The following is a 16,813-nucleotide window of genomic DNA, read 5'->3' as shown; positions in this document are numbered from 1 at the left end:
GGATGTGACTGGTGATAGAAACAAGGTCCGATGCTGTAAAGAGCAATATTGCATAGGAACCTGGAATGTTAGGTCCATGAATCAAGGCAAATTGGAAGTGGTCAAACAGGAGATGGCAAGAGTGAACGTCGACATTCTAGGAATCAGCAAAATAAAATGGACTGGAATGGGTGAATTTAACTCAGATGACCATTATATCTACTACTTTGGGCAGGAATCCCTTAGAAGAAATGGAGTAGCCATCATGGTCAACAAAAGATTCCAAAATGCAGTACTTGGATGCAGTCTCAAAAACGACAGAATGATCTCTCTTCGTTTCCAAGTTGACTCCTTAATAGTTTCTAAAAGGTGTTACGTCTTTCCAGGTGTCTTTAGTCTTCCTTTTCCCCATATCTTAGAGATATAATCAGATCACAATCTATATGGGTGTAAAATCTGAAACATTTATGTATCATTAATATACATTGTACTGTAATTCTAGGGATTCCTTTCTCCTATGGCCACAGCTCTCAGTCCAAGCAAAAAATTGACACTGGTACATGATGGCTTGGAGTGAACTGTAAGAGCCCATCCAGTGACTGCCAAAGGAAAGCCATTTAGGTCTTATGGGGAAGTTAGAGAAGGGTGGGTTCGGGGGCCTGGTTTGGCGGTTACAATAAAATTCCAGGCATCTTTCCACCTTCTGCTTTCATCTGATCTCTGAACCCCTAAAGTGATGGTTCTCAATCCTATCACATACAACACTCTTCCTATAACAAATACTGCAACTACTTTTTTTTCCTATACTTATACTGAAGTGGAATTTATAGATAATATAATCTACCAATACATATCTTAACTGTAAATATAAAAAAGAAAATAAAAGGAAAGTATTTTGTTAAAAATTAAAAAAGATAGTAGAAATTGATGCAAAATTAGCCTCACTAAATTTGAATGAGTATATAAAAATAACTTGACCAATCACGTGTAACATACGCCTTTTCAGAAAGTGATCAAAAGAAAGCCAGTCTCAGGTGCCAAATTTAAATTTTTTTATTCCACGAACATTAAGCATTGTGATAATTTGTGTTAAATTCTGCGTAGAAAAGCCACAGAACATTGTAAAGAAATGGCATAAGGAGACGGAGGCGAGAAAGGGTTGAAAATAGCGATTCAAACGAAGGCTCACGTCATCGAGGAGCGAACTTGTGTACCAATGCCTTCACCGCGAGCAATAAGGAACAATTGACTTGTCCAATCAGAACGGGACTCTCTTTATATATACTGGAAGAAAGGAGCAGGGCTTCGTTTTTCCATCAGTTAGCTGCTTTTGGGAAATCTGTAATGGCTCGCACTAAGCAGACCGCTCGCAAGTCCACCGGCGGCAAGGCGCCGCGCAAGCAGCTGGCCACTAAGGCGGCCCGCAAGAGCGCGCCGGCCACTGGCGGCGTGAAGAAGCCGCACCGCTACCGCCCCGGCACGGTGGCCCTGCGCGAGATCCGCCGCTACCAGAAGTCCACGGAGCTGCTGATCCGCAAGCTGCCGTTCCAGCGGCTGGTGCGCGAAATCGCGCAGGACTTCAAGACCGACCTGCGCTTCCAGAGCTCGGCCGTGATGGCGCTGCAGGAGGCGTGCGAGGCCTACCTGGTGGGGCTCTTCGAGGACACCAACCTGTGTGCCATCCACGCCAAGCGCGTCACCATCATGCCCAAGGACATCCAGCTCGCCCGCCGCATCCGCGGGGAGAGGGCCTAGATGTCCCCCCCCCAGCCCCCATCAGTACCAATTTTCCACCCAAAGGCTCTTCTCAGAGCCACCACTTTTTCTGTTAAAGAGTTGTGTACTGGTATCTCCATTTCGAGCGAAGAGAAACTTACCGGAAGAGGTATTATTACCGGAAGAGGTATTATTACAAGCCCTTTAATAAGATGAGTTGGGTGGCTCTGAAAAGAGCCTTTAGGAAACTAATCCTTATTATTGTCCTACTTTTTGGGGGTCGCCTTTTTAGGCTGGACCGCTTTAGGCTTGGCTACCTTGGGTTTATTAACTTTAGCCTTGACTGGACTCTTGGCCGCCTTGGGCTTAGCTGTCTTCACCTTTTTCGGGCTTTTGGCCACTTTCTTCGCCCCAGTAGCAGGCTTCGCCTTCTTCAAGGGCATCTTAGCGGTTTTCTTCGGGGTGGCTACACCCGGGGCTTTCTTGGGCTTCTTAGCCGCCCCGGCAGCCTTCTTGGGCTTGGCCGCGCCCGCCTTCTTCGCCTTGGGCTTGGCCTCCCCGGTGGCCGCCTTCTTGTTGAGCTTGAAAGAGCCGGAAGCCCCGGTGCCCTTGGTCTGCACCAGGGTGCCCTTGCTCACCAAGCTCTTGAGACCCAGCTTGATGCGGCTGTTGTTCTTCTCCACATCGTAGCCGGCGGCCGCCAGTGCTTTCTTGAGCGCAGCCAGAGACACGCCGCTGCGTTCTTTGGAGGCGGCGACAGCCTTGGTGATGAGGTCGGACACCGAGGGCCCGGACGCCTTGCGCTTCGCGGTACTGGTGGACTTGAGCGCCTTTTTCTTCACCGGTGTCTTCTCCGCAGGAGAAGGAACAGGAGGCGCGGCAGGTACAGTTTCAGACATGATTGTCAGTTTGGTTTCCTAACAGTAAAAAAATATCTCAGAGTTGAGTAGCCAGGCCTCCGAGCGTCTCTATATTTATACACACAGCGCCACTGCTCGCTGATTGGTTCCCAGCTGTCTTCATCTTGACAACGACCTAGTCTCAGCTCTGTCCCAGAATTGTGTTTGTTACAATTCAAGAAAGCAAAATATAAAAAATTTCCTGTGGAGGCATCACACCATGTATATTCTACAATGAACCAGGACACCTCAAGGTTTGAGACTTTTGTGGTTACTTCCTCCAGTTTTTACCACGTTGTTCAAAGCCTTTTTCAAAAGCCCCTAACATTCGTGCAGATTCAGAGGTCAGAGGGACAACTTTTTGATTTTCTTTTAAAATACAAATATTCTCTTTATGTCTTCAATAACATGCTCTCAAGTGACATTCTATAGATTCTTGGTTTTTCATGCCTTCAACACTGGCTTGATTCTTATTGAGATTTGCCCAGAAAATCTGTTTCATATGAGGAGAAATAACACAGACTCTTTCACTTCTCTACAAAAAGCTGTAGTAAAGGCTCCTTGGAATAGTAGCAATATCTGATAAGAAAAGTCATTATTTAGTTTGAAAAAGTTTTATCATAGCTTCTTGTGACTATTTACAGGGTTAGTTAATTTGGGGACTTTAGGCATTCAAAATTTGTCTAGGAAAATGGCAAAAGCAATAACCAATGATCATCTTGTCATGATAGTTGTGCTTGTGTTGCACTAGCTGATGGCAGAGAAAATCCATGTAAAGACTGCTTTATGGGTTTTAAAAATTATTTCATTTACCTTGATTTTACTAAGAAGGCTCACTTATTAAAATGTTCACAAGCTCTTGAGTTCTGACTTCTGTCATGCTTCTGGAAGATAACTTTGGGAAAGTAACAGAATTAAGGAATATACACATGTACAACACTCACACACATACATAATTCCCTTAAGAGAGGGAAATTTAAAAGCATTTATATTCACTACTATGTTTCTTATTTAATCAAGGATATAAGTTTATAGGAAACACATTGTAGTTTATACTTTCTGTTCACTAGGAAATAGATTGATGGTAAAAAGTAAAAAGAGCTTTGATTTTCTTCTTCACTCCTCAAACTATGTCTTTAACATATTATGTTTATTTTGAAGCAGCCATGGACTTCTTTGTATTTTTGATAAAGCTTATGAGCCCCTTTCCAGAATAGTGCTTTTTAGTGCTTAATTTATGTAGGATTACAAAGGAAAACAGTTATATTAAAATATCATCATCAAATTTATTGAAAAATCCAAATTGGTAAGGTATTCATGTGTTCTTTATTAATTCATTACATAACAAGATTACCCATATGACCAAGTTTAGAAGGTGTAATATATTTAAACAATATGAGAGATGGAGATTGACAGCTGCATCTGCGACTTGATATGAATATAGCTCAGGTCCTGTCACCCACACTGTTTGTTGCCTGCATTCAGAATAGGAGGAAATGCTAAGGTTTGGTTGTAGTATAATAAAAATAAAGTTGGGAGTTTTTGTTCTATACAATGATCTGAATCCATCTATATGTCCCAGGTTAAGAACTCTATTCTAGAATTTGTTTCTGTGCATTGTACACTTATGGAGCAGCTTTGATAATCTTGGTTGTCCTCACAGATCATGGAGAAAAAGAAATTAAAAAAAAATCTATCTAAGTCATCTGGAACTCAAAGGAATTAACCATTCATTAAATCTTTATGTGGGCTTCCTTGGTGGCTCACACAGTAAAGGAACTGCCTGCAATGTAAGAGACTGGGGCTTGATCCATGGGTGGGGAAGATCTGGAGGAGGGAATGGCTACCCACTCTGGTATTCTTGCCTGCCGAATTCCATGGACAGAGGAACCTGGTGGTCTACAGTCCATGGGGTTGCAAAGAGTCAGACAGGACAGAGCAACTAACACATTAAAAAAAAAAAAATCTTCCAAATTTTTATGTGTTATTTTGTGGAATCCTTAAAGAAAGGTTTTAGTAAACTAATTACTTAGACTTTCACTTTAGAGGCATGAATTTTGAGTGCAGGAGTTGAGAGAAGACAGGATACTGTAATATGTCATAATAAATAATGCTAAATAATTGCTTCTTTGCAGATGTTTTAAAAAAGTTGTATTGTCCCTTTTAAATTTCAGTGCTCTATAATTTACACTTTCTTATACATTTAAAAGGAAAAAAAACAAAAACAAAAACAAACGTATAGACTGCTCAAGGTCACAAACCAGTACGTGGAGCAGGCTGTCTCCAGAGTTTGACTGGAGTAATGCCTCCGGCTTGCAGAAATAGAATGTGGTTACAAATATAATGCCAGATACAACCTGTTTGTAAATTAATTTATAATCATACCACAAATTTTAGGCTTACAGCCCAATAAGTTTTTTTAATTCACTTTCGGATATACATATTTATAAATCTCCAGTGTAGCACTCAATGGATTTGTTTAAATCCGTAGTTAAAGCATTTCATGGTGGGCTGCCGTCTCTGGGGTCGCACAGTCGGACACGACTGAAGCGACTTAGCAGCAGCAGCAGCAAAGGACAATAGCATGGGCTATCTGATTATTTCATACTATAGGAAGTCTGAAGAACAAGTATCAGGCTTCTTTGGGGAAAATGTATGAACTGTTGCCTCACTTAATGGCTGCCCGTTTTGTATGCACGCACAAACACAGATATCCGTAAATAGGAAAAAAATTTATATTCCATCTCCATGATCCAGTCGCTGGAGGCGCCTTGCCTAGCTGCTATAGCTGTGACCAAGCGACAAATAAGCGAAGGGCGGGAACTGAATGTGGTTACCGCCCCTGCTCTTTCAGTTTTCAAACAGGTCCGTTCAGTTACTATAAATGCTCTATAAAGGCACACTTAATCCTGCTCGCTGTTGTTCAATCTGCGGTTCAATAATGTCTGGACGCGGTAAAGGCGGAAAGGGGCTCGGGAAAGGTGGTGCCAAGCGCCATCGTAAAGTTCTGCGAGATAATATCCAGGGCATTACTAAGCCCGCCATTCGTCGTCTGGCCCGCCGTGGTGGTGTTAAACGGATTTCTGGGCTCATCTATGAGGAGACTCGAGGGGTGCTAAAGGTGTTCCTGGAGAACGTGATCCGGGACGCGGTCACCTACACCGAGCACGCCAAGCGCAAGACTGTCACCGCCATGGACGTGGTCTACGCGCTCAAGCGCCAGGGACGTACTCTCTACGGCTTTGGCGGTTAAGTTCCAGGCGGCCATTTGGCATAGCCTAATAATAAAACCAAAGGCCCTTTTCAGGGCCACTTACCCATTCAGTTAAAAGAGTTTTGCGCTTTATGATGTAGTACGAAGTTGTTTAGGCTATTACTGCTTTTTAGTCCATAGGCTTACATTGACTTACGTTCCTCCGCCACCCCGCGTTTCAGATCAGTTGCAGACCACCAGAGCTGGTAAACAACCTCGAGCTGAACTTTTATTTAATATACTTGAACTGTATATTTAGCGGGTAGTAGTTAAGAGGCCAGCTCAGTGCGGTAGACACTTTGAACAGCCGTTAGTGAAAAGGCTGAAAGACTTCTAGAAACAAAAGGTAAAGTCTCATGCTAGGAAAATGGAAAAATCTAGATAGGAATTTTTGAACTGAAGATATTAAAACAGCATGCCATCTCGGACGTAACAATAAAGGGTAGTGTGTGCCCATAAAATATTTTGAAGGCTGTTAAATTTTACTAGAAAAAACTACTTGGTAATTAAGAAGATTGTAAATCGACTGTGTATATTTATTCATATATAGAGAGTGTAGTTAGGGTTCTTTCTTGAGTTTTAAAGTGGAATGGAGACAGACTGACTTGTCTCTGCTTCTCTAAACTGTCCTCCCATCCCAAAGGATCTCTTACTTGAACCTTTCATTAAGGTTGATATAAGTGCTTCATATAAAAAATACAGGTGTATGTTCCCACTCCAGTATTGTTACCTGGAGAATCCCCATGGACCGAGGCCCCTGGTGGGTCCATGGGGTTGCAAAGAGTTGGACACCACTGAGCAGCTAAGCACACTGCACACGTTTACAAAGTTGTTATTATGTTGGCTCTAAATATTTAGAGTTTAAATATTTAATAATCTAGTCCCTTGGACTGCAAGGAGATCCAACCAGTCCATCCTAAAGGAGATCAGTTGTGGGTATTCATTGGAAGGACTGATGTTGAAGCTGAAACTCCAATCCTTTGGCCACCTCATGCGAAGAGCTGACTCATTTGAAAAGACCCTCATGCTGGGAAAGATTGAGGGCAGGAGGAGAAGGGGAAGACAGAGGATGAGATGGTTGGATGGCATCACCGACTCGATGGACATGGGTTTGGGTGGACTCCGGGAGTTGGTGATGGACAGGGAGGCCTGGCGTGCTGTGGTTCATGGAGTTGCAAAAGAGTTGGACACAACTGAGCGACTGAGCTGAACTGAACTGAATCTATGCCATTGAATAAATAGTTTATTAGATTTTCAAGAAAGAGTTTCAATACCCTTCCTCAGAGATAAAAAGAAGGAAACCTTGTGCACAGGGATGTTATTCTTTTTCTCTCTCCTTGGATAAGTCATTTAAACCTGTGTATGACTCTGTTTCCTTATCTGTAAAATGGAGATAACTTTAATTCCTATCTTATAGTTTCAGGGGTGAATGACATTAAATAGTACTTCATATTTTGGCCACTGCCTGTCACATCGTAAATGCTGTATGTTTTGGCCGTTGTTATTTGCATTATTGGTATTCTTATTTCTCATGTCATCAAAGAGACACGGAGAAAAAGAAAGTGGCATTTGAACCATGATGACATACATTTGAAGTCTTGAATAATCATTTTCTATAGTTGTGGTCTTTAGCAAACTGTTAACCACTGTTCCCTTATCTGTAATATAGGAGTAAATTCATATTTTTGTGAGGATTGAGTGAAACAACCTAAGAATATGTTTATGTACATGTTCAACAAATATAGTTTACATATGTTCTTAAGAAATTGAAAGTGTACAAATGGTAGTTCTTTTGTACAAATGGATGTAAACATAAAAAAACAATTCCAGATAATTAAAAAAAAAAAAAAAACTTTCTAGAAAGTTAAATTTGCTGACTATATTTAAGGAATTACTGAACACTTAGGCCTTTTTCTTCAGTCCCTTTTTTTTCAATTTTAGGAAAGCAAATCTGATTAATTCAGGTGGGCAGATGCCTACATCAATCAAATATGATGGCCCAAGATAGAAGGTAACAAGATAATGGTCACACATGGGGCTCAGTCCTAAGTAGAGTTTTTCCCAGGCCATTTTTATCACCCAGAAACTCCTGTTAGCTTTTTCTTCACCATATATTAGATGTTCTCAAAACCTACTACCTAAAGAGCATCTTTATTTGCGGGGCATTTTTTTTTTTTTTTGTAAGCTAAGTTCTCACATCTCCCCAGGGCTAATGAAACAGAAACTTTGGGAATGGGGCCAGCAATCTATCCTTTAACAAGCCATCTGGGTGATTCTGATGTATACTCAAGTTCTTTATAGATTCAGTACATAATTCAGCTCTTGGGACTTGAACATACAATGAACTTGGTGGATGTACCTTCTGTCTAGAAGGTTCTTACATCAGGCAGTGCACGTGCCATCTTAAAGTTCATTTGCCCTCTTTCCTTACTAATACAACCTCGGTTTTTTTAAGGTCTCCATTTTCTCCCTGCCTTGTGCTCCAGGGAAAGCAGAGTCCCTCTCTTAGGATCAGGAATGGGGTTCTGATTCCACCCAAGTCCCTCAGTATTGATTAATTTGAGGTGGGGAGGTGAAGGTGGATATACGGCCAGTTGTTTGTGGCTCTGAGAGCCTTAAACAGTGGAGTCCAGCTTCCCCAAGAATCTAGTCATTAGGCTGAAATTGGAGTTGCTGGTCAATAAACTGTGTATATGCTGGGGATGGATGTGGAATCAGGAACATTTCAGGCAAAGAATAATTGCAGAGGCCTGGAGGCTGGAGAAACAGGCCCACAGTTTAAAGGATGTAAGGGAAGGAGGGTGGTGGGAACAAAACCAAAAAACAATGAAGAAACACACAACAAAATAGAGAAAAATGAAATCCTTTGAGTTTGGGCTGGAGAGAGATGAGGGCCAGACTTTGCAGGGCTTGTGGCCATAGCATAGATTTTTTGATTTCTGTGAGATGGGGGATCATCCAAAGGCTGTGAGCCGGTAAAATTAAAAACACACATACACATACACACACACACACACAAACGAAACATAAAAGCCCCCCACGGTGACTCTGGAATAGAAACCAAATTCACTATGGACAGAAGAGTTTCAGTATCACCTCAAACTCACAGCAAGGTGATCAGAATCAGTGCAAGAGCAATTGTAATTTGGCAACCTGAAAATAAACTGGTTTTTATCCTTGTGCTTATTTTTTTACCTTTTTGAGACAATAAAAGGGAGCTCTGATAGACTGGCCAGGGAGGCCGCCTAGGATTGTTTCTAAAGGACAATAATAGCAGTTCTTGGGTGGATTTGGCATTTCCATGTGTGGGTGAGGTGCCCTTAACCGAACCCTTCATTCCTAACTTCCAAAAGGACGCCTCTAACTTGCAGTTTCCTGAAATATGAGGAAGTGCCCTGCCTTTTATCTTTCGGGATTTATTCTCTTGAGCATAAACCGTAGGCTTTCAAACCTCGGTGTTCGGCTCACAACGTTAAAAAGCATCTTTACATCCACAGTTTTCCTGTTTGCGTTCTGAGCCGGCCCTGAGGACCCCTCTTCTTTGTCACTAGGATGGCTGCGTTTTCTGAACTGAGCGCGGGGAGGACTGGAAGCAGGATAGGGGGATAGGCTCGGAAGATCGCAGTGACCGGACGGACTGGAGATTGTTGAGACAGGTTTCACAGTATGTGGCCGCACGAGTGAAGACTGAGTGGGCTGAACACAGAATTCTGTGAACTTTGCTAGTCTAGTTTGTAAAACGAGTCAGAAGACTGGGATGATTGTATTCTTAAAAAAAAAAAAAAAATCTAATGACGAGAGCCTCTCTAAAATCCAGGAGGAAGATAAAACAAAACAAAAAAATAACTACTGTTCCCTTACTGGAGAGTTGCAGCCACCAAACATGTAAAGAATCTATGCTTAGCCAGAGCTCGAAAGCCCTAGGCAAAGGGCCAGGGGTAGGCGAGAGGGAGTAAAAGGAATTAGTCGTAGTAGTAGTAAAAGTCACTCAGTCGTGTCCGACTCTTGAGACCCCATGGACTGTAGCCCGCCAAGTTCCTTTGTCCACGGGATTCTCCAGGCAAGAATACTGGAGTGGATTGCCATTGCCTTCTCCAGGGGATCTTCCCGACCCAGGAATCGAACACCATGGCTTCTGCATTGCAGGCACATTCTTTACCGACTGAGCTAGGAGGGAAGCCCTGGAGCTACACAAAAGAACCCGGGTGGAGACCCGCAACGTCATACTTACGAAGTTTCGGTTTTATAGAGCGGGATTTTCAAAGCTAAATGTTGCCTCTAGAATTCGGCAGGGTGACGGTTTAGATATAACCAAGATCAGAGATTCATAAAGTGCCCATAGTAGCCAACGGAGCACCCTGTACAAATTTTAAGATAACCTGGAGCTCCAAGAATTGGGGTTAGATTATTTCAGCCGAGGTTCAGTTAGGCTGCTGGGGACCTTTGTAAGCGGAACCGTTGGTAGAAAGTAGTGCTTTGATAAATACATGTTATCCTAAACACTGACGGAACGCCTCGTATTCACACCAGTACGCAGCTCTGATGGTGAAAACATGAGGTGGCTCTGAAAAGAGCCTTTGGGTTTTATAGTTACTATAAATGTATCTACTTGGAGCTGGTGTACTTGGTGACAGCCTTGGTGCCCTCAGACACGGCGTGCTTGGCCAGCTCCCCGGGCAATAGCAGGCGAACGGCGGTCTGGATCTCCCTGGATGTGATGGTCGAACGCTTGTTGTAATGCGCCAGGCGCGATGCCTCGCCAGCGATGCGCTCGAAAATATCATTCACGAACGAATTCATGATTCCCATGGCTTTGGACGAGATACCGGTGTCCGGGTGGACCTGCTTCAGCACCTTGTACACGTACACGGAGTAGCTCTCCTTGCGGCTGCGCTTGCGTTTCTTGCCATCCTTCTTCTGAGCCTTGGTCACCGCCTTTTTAGAGCCCTTCTTAGGGACCGGTGCTGACTTGGCTGGCTCCGGCATTATAACTGCAGTGTTTTCTGAGAGAAAATAAAATGGCGGCTACGCCACCGAATTTGTAGGCAACGTTATGCAAATGAAGGCCTACTTTTACAATTGCTGATTGGTTCACTTGCATGCAAATACATGAGTCCAGATCTACTTTCTCATACCTGTGACAGTTTTCCCCCAATCAGGCCAATTTTTTAATCTAGTTAACCTTTTAATAATAAATTCTGTTTCGCTTATAACAATTCAGACTACTTTGTTTTAAACACTTGAAGTCACTCTCGCCAGTGCTTTAAAATTACCAAAGAAGCAAAGCTCGAGGCACAGTTCTGTCTCCTATTTGCAAGGCCTGTTTATACCTCCTTGAAAGCAGTATCATTACATCTGAATCTAGATTTTAGACCAGGGAGAGGAAATGAACTATGGTCATCCAGACAATTCTGAATACCATGGTTCCTATTGTACACAAGATGCAGAAATAGAGCGTGAAAATAAAGGGTAGGGGGAAAAAGTACATCACTTGAAGGGAGATAAGGAATTTCATAGCCCATATGGCTACAATCCTTCGAACTGGAAAGGATCAAATCACATCTAGTTTAGCCACAAAGGAAGGTCAGAAATAGTTCAGTCCAACCAGTGAGAAGATTAAACACATACACACACACACACACACAGAGAGAGAGAGAGAGACAGAGAGAAATGGAAGAACCCGTTGTTTAACGCCTATATTTTAAAGTTTTTATTACCAGCATCATCATCTTCGACTGAAACCAGTTCTTAGCTAATTCTTCCAATACCATCTATCTTTTCTGCAGAGAGGTGTGTTCCCTGAATTTGCCTTTTCCCCTAACATTCCCCAGGCTCCTTAACCTTCCGCTGCTGCTGCTGCTGCTAAGTCGCTTCAGTCGTGTCCGACTCTGTGCGACCCCATAGATGGCAGCCCACCAGGCTCCCCCGTCCCTGGGATTCTCCAGGCAAGAACACTGGAGTGGGTTGCCATTTCCTTCTCCAATGCATGAAAGTGAAAAGTGCAAGTGAAGTCGCTCAGTCGTGTCCGACTCTTCGCGACCTCATGGACTGCACCACCAGGCTCCTCCGTCCTTGGGATTCTCCAGGCAATAGTACTGGAGTGGGGTGCCATTGCCTTCTCCGCAGTTAGTCAGTTCAGTCGTTCAGTCGTGTCTGACTCTTTGCGACCCGGTGAATCGCAGCACGCCAGGCCTCCCTGTCCATCACCAGCTCCCGGAGTTCACTCAGACTCACGTCCATCGAGTCAGTGATGCCATCCAGCCATCTCATCCTCTGTCGTCCCTTTCTCCTCCTGCCCCCCAATCCCTCCCAGCATCAGAGTCATTTCCAATGAGTCAGCTCTTCGCATGAGATGACTGGAGTTTCAGCTTCGGCATCATTCCCTCCAAAGAAATCCCAGTGCTGATCTCCTTCAGAATGGACTGGTTGGATCTCCTTGCAGTCCAAGGGACTCTCAAGAGTCTTCTCCAACACCACAGTTCAAAAGCATCAATTCTTCGGCGCTCAGCCTTCTTCACAGTCCAACTCTCACATCCATACATGACCACAGGAAAAACCATAGCCTTGACTAGACGAACCTTTGTTGGCAAAGTAATGTCTCTGCTTTTCAGTATGCTATCTAGGTTGGTCATAACTTTCCTTCCAAGGAGTAAGCGTCTTTTAATTTCATGGCTGCAGTCACCATCTGCAGTGATTTTGGAGCCCCCCAAAATAAAGTCTGACACTGTTTCCACTGTTTCCCCGTCTATTTCCCACAGACAACCCCTGAAGTTTTAAATTTGTGACCTAGGTTCGTAGCGCCTCCTAGTGCCTTATGAAGGCAAACACAAACACCTTCAGGCGGGAAGCCTCTTCACCACCCACTTTCCTAGATACAATGTGAACAGGTTGATTGTGATTTATTTATTCAGCAATTATTTATTTAGCATCTATCATGTTAGGAACATTCTACCAGGAACTTAGAATGTCCAAATATAAGATTATAACAAATAGTATCAAATCAAAGAGGAAAAGAGACACTGTAGAGTTCAGGCTTCCAAAGAAACAACAGCCTTAGATTCCCTCTTTACGTCAATGATTTGCAGATACTGAAATTATCAGATACTATAACATAATAATTTACTGAAAGTTTAAAAAAATCAAAATCTGATAGTGCAATCAAGGAACAAGGGACAATAAAAATCAACCTAATTTTTAAAATTAAAAAAACATAGAAATTCTAGAAATCAAAAGAGCTATATTCCATAAAGATAAAATTAAAATCTACTGATAAGATGAAACATTCGGGACCTCATATGCCCATGATTAAGGTAACAGCTGACAGAATTAGCAGGAGAAGTTCAAATTTAGAGCTGTTTGTCAACTTTTCATTATATTAAGCTTATAAATTCTCATAGCTAGCAAACAAAAAAAAATGTGTATGCTTATAGAAAATTTGGACAACACAGTCAACAAACTTGATCTATCTGTGTGTGATTCCTGTATTTCACACATACAGAATGTCCAACTTTTAAAGAACACATTTAATAATCTCGAAAATTCAACACTGGCTTCAGAAAATGTCACAATGGATACAAAAGAATCAGTTTCATATATATGACACTTTTATCATAATCTAATTAAAGAGCAATAGAAAAGATTTTTTTTTAGGATAATAAAAATAAAACAAACTTGATGTATGATTGGAAACTAAAAGCACACTTCTAAATACAATGAATTAGAATATTATCCCAGAAACTATGCAATATTATGAGATAAATATAAATGGAAATAATACACATGAAAATTGTTGGATGTATCTAAAGGTGTACTAAAAGGGATATACATAATATTAAAAGCATACTTTAAGGAACAAAATTCACTTAAGATATACAAAATAGGTGTTCAACAACAACAACAAAAAGCTAGAAAAAGAACAAGAAAGTAAATCAAAATTATGTCGAAAGAATTGGTCTTAGAATTCTTAGAGTGTGTTGTACTGTTGTGAATGATGCTCTGTTTCAATTCCAGATAGGCCAATGTTAATGTATAGAAAGGCCATGTATTTTTATGTGGTGCACATATTTACCAACCCTACTGAGTTATTATTTGATTTCATTGTGTGTTTATAGGTTCTCATGGATTTTCAAGTTGACATATTATTTTAAGTATGTCAACCTCAAAATTAAAAAAATTTCTTTTAAATGGAGATAATCCATAAACAACAACCTTGTTCTTTGAAAAGTCTTATGCTGCTGCTGCTGCTGCTAAATCGCTTCAGTCGTGTCCGACTCTGTGTGACCCCATAAGACGGCAGCCTACCAGGTTCCCCTGTCCCTGGGATTCTCCAAGCAAGAACACTGGAGTGGGTTGCCATTTCCGAAAAGTCTTACAACAATAAACATCTATAAAAATTAATGAGGAAAAAAATATTGTGTGTGTGTGAAAAAATTATACAAATAGAAAAAAGGACAGTTGCTACCAAAAGAGAGATACTAAGCTTTAACAGAAAACAATAATTTTCAAGAAAAACTTAAGTAATGGGCTGAATAAACAAGTTATGATTATGAAAATAGGACAGGCAGTTAAAAAACAAATTTCTTGTACTCTTCAGTCTAAATGATACCACACTTGGCTGGGTTTTACAGGCTAGTGAAATTTAAGTAATTGATAATCCCTATTTTGCAGATGTTTCAATAGAAAAATAGCTATCTTGTTTTTTTGTTGGTTTTTTTTTTTTTTTTTGGTTAATTGTTTATCCTTACCTAAATTGGACACAGAATGAAAGAGAGAAAGAGATGAGAAAAAGTTATAGTCTCATTTTACTTACGAAATTCCTTTTCTTTTTTTTTTAAGCTCTATTTAGAATGCAAGCAAATGGAAACCAAGAGATAACATTATTTAAAAAACAATAGTATATTATGTTTGGTTTATTATAAGAATGGAAAAAATTTTAACATTCGAAATCTGCCACTGTAAGAAATTAATAGAGAAAAGCTGTTATCATTTGCATAGATACTAGGAAAGTATTTATTAGAATATCACACGCCTTCATTATCAACATTTTTAACAAACTAGAAGGATAAGGAGTAGCGACTCACTTTATAAGAAGTAGCTACAGTGAGCACAACATTTAATAGTGTAATTTTAGAAGGATTCCAAAACTGTAAAAAGACAAAAGCTTTTTGGTACTACTCTTATGCAACGTAACACTGAGGGCCTGGCTAATATCATAAGTACAAGAAACAAGAAGGATAAGTATTCAACAAGAAAAGACGTTATCCTTATTGTTTGAAAATAATGTCATTGTGAAAATTAACAAGAGTCTATAAACAATTAGATCTTTCTGAGCATAAGAGGGTTACTGAATATATGAGTACCACATAAAAATTCATGGCTTTTCTGGATTTGAAATAGAAAATTCAGACATTATTTACAACAGTAGAATACATTCTAAGGATTCTAAATCCAAGAAAAAATATTCCAGATCTGTGTATATAAAACTATGAAATCCTGAAATAAAAAAGAAAATTCACTCAAGCTAAGAGACAGATATACATTAGACTTCCTTCCTCAGTGATCAATGCAAAGAAATAGAGGAAAACAATAGAATGGGAAAGACTAGAGATCTCTTCAAGAAAATCAGAGATACCAAGGGATCATTTCATGTAAAGATGGGCACAATAAAGGACAGAAATGGTATGGCCCTAACAGAAGCAGAAGATATTAAGAAGAGGTGGCAAGAATACACAGAACTGTGCAAAAAAAGATCTTCATGACCCAGATAACCATGATGGTGTGATTACTCACCTAGAGCCAGACATCCTGGAATGCGAAGTCAAGTGGGCCTTAGAAAGCATCACTACGATCAAAGCTAGTGAAGGTGATGGAACTCCAGTTGAGCTATTTCAAATCCTAAAAGATGATGCTATGAAAGTGCTGCACTCAATATGCCAGCAAATTTGGAAAATTCAGCAGTGGCCACAGGAATGGAAAAGGTCAGTAATTCTAATCCCAAAGAAAGGCAATGCCAAACTATGTTCAAACAACAACAGAATTGCACTCATCTCACACACTAGTAAAATAATGCTCAAAATTCTCCAAGCCAGGCTTCAATAATATGTGAACCGTGAACTTCCAGATGTTCAAGCTGGATTTAGAAAAGGAAGAGAAACCATAGATCAAATTGCTAACATCCTCTGGATCATCAAAAAACCAAGAGAGTTCCAGAAAAACATCTACTTCTGCTTTATTAACTAGGTCAAAGCCTTTGACTGTGTGGATCATATCAAACTGTAGAAAATTCTTAAAGAGATGGGAATGCCAGACCACCTTACCTGCTTCCTGAGAAATCTGTATGCAAGTCAAGAAGCAACAATTAGAACTGTACATGGAACAACAGACTGGTTCCAAATATTGAAAGGAGTATGTCAAGGCTGTATATTGTTACCCTGCTTATTTAACTTATATGCAGAGTACATCATGAGAAATGGTGGAGGGGATGAAGAACAAGCTGGAATCAAGATTGCTTGGAGATATAGCAACAACCTCAGATATGCAGATAACACCATCCTTGTGGCAGAAAGTGAAGAGGACCACCCTCATGGCATCCGGTCCCATCACTTCATGGCAAATACATGGGGAAACAATGGAAACAGTGACAGACTTTAATTTAGGGGGCTCCATAATTGCTGCAGATGGTGACTGCAGCCATGAAATTAAAAGACACTTGCTCCTTGGAAGAAAAGTTATGACCAACCTAGACAACATATTAAAAAGCAGAGACATTGCTTTGCCAACAAAGGTCCATCTGTCTAGTCAAAGCTTTGGTTTTTCCAGGAGTCGTGTATGGATGTGAGAGTTGGACTATAAAGAAAGCTGAGCGCCTAAGAATTGATCTTTTGAACTGTGGTGTTGGAGAAGACTCTTGAGAGTCCCTTGGACTGCAAGGAGATCCAACCAGTCCATCCTAAAGGAGATCAGTCCT

General features: G+C 41.0%; 4 protein-coding genes across 4 annotated transcripts; 2 read left to right on the top strand and 2 right to left on the bottom strand.

Annotated features, from left to right (window-relative positions):
• Positions 1-1,303: 1,303 nt before the first annotated feature.
• On the top strand, positions 1,304-1,734 carry LOC129645577 (histone H3.1). Its single transcript, XM_055570877.1, has one exon. It carries the CDS (start codon positions 1,324-1,326, stop codon positions 1,732-1,734), a length of 411 nt encoding a protein of 136 aa, XP_055426852.1. The 5' UTR covers positions 1,304-1,323.
• A 78-nt stretch (positions 1,735-1,812) lies between these two features.
• LOC129645567 (histone H1.4-like) lies at positions 1,813-2,663 on the bottom strand. The gene has a single exon (XM_055570861.1). It carries the CDS (start codon positions 2,592-2,594, stop codon positions 1,962-1,964), a length of 633 nt encoding a protein of 210 aa, XP_055426836.1. The 5' UTR covers positions 2,595-2,663; the 3' UTR covers positions 1,813-1,961.
• A 2,848-nt stretch (positions 2,664-5,511) lies between these two features.
• LOC129645606 (histone H4) lies at positions 5,512-5,910 on the top strand. Its single transcript, XM_055570909.1, has one exon. The coding sequence runs from the start codon at positions 5,536-5,538 to the stop codon at positions 5,845-5,847; it is 312 nt and encodes a 103-aa protein (XP_055426884.1). The 5' UTR covers positions 5,512-5,535; the 3' UTR covers positions 5,848-5,910.
• A 4,513-nt stretch (positions 5,911-10,423) lies between these two features.
• Positions 10,424-11,853, bottom strand: LOC129645599 (histone H2B type 1-C/E/F/G/I-like). Its single transcript, XM_055570900.1, has one exon. It carries the CDS (start codon positions 10,831-10,833, stop codon positions 10,453-10,455), a length of 381 nt encoding a protein of 126 aa, XP_055426875.1. The 5' UTR covers positions 10,834-11,853; the 3' UTR covers positions 10,424-10,452.
• Between the last annotated feature and the right edge of the window lie 4,960 nt (positions 11,854-16,813).

This window comes from Bubalus kerabau, chromosome 3, assembly GCF_029407905.1.
Source record: "Bubalus kerabau isolate K-KA32 ecotype Philippines breed swamp buffalo chromosome 3, PCC_UOA_SB_1v2, whole genome shotgun sequence".
Taxonomy (NCBI): domain Eukaryota; kingdom Metazoa; phylum Chordata; class Mammalia; order Artiodactyla; family Bovidae; genus Bubalus; species Bubalus kerabau.
The sequence above is the reverse complement of the archived record's forward strand: the minus strand, read 5'-3'. Positions and strand labels throughout refer to the sequence as shown.

Coding starts and splice junctions, on each gene's coding strand:
- LOC129645567 (XM_055570861.1), bottom strand. CDS start 2,594: ATGTCTGAAACTGTACCTGCCGCGCCTCCTGTTCCTTCTCCTGCGGAG.
- LOC129645599 (XM_055570900.1), bottom strand. CDS start 10,833: ATGCCGGAGCCAGCCAAGTCAGCACCGGTCCCTAAGAAGGGCTCTAAA.
- LOC129645577 (XM_055570877.1), top strand. CDS start 1,324: ATGGCTCGCACTAAGCAGACCGCTCGCAAGTCCACCGGCGGCAAGGCG.
- LOC129645606 (XM_055570909.1), top strand. CDS start 5,536: ATGTCTGGACGCGGTAAAGGCGGAAAGGGGCTCGGGAAAGGTGGTGCC.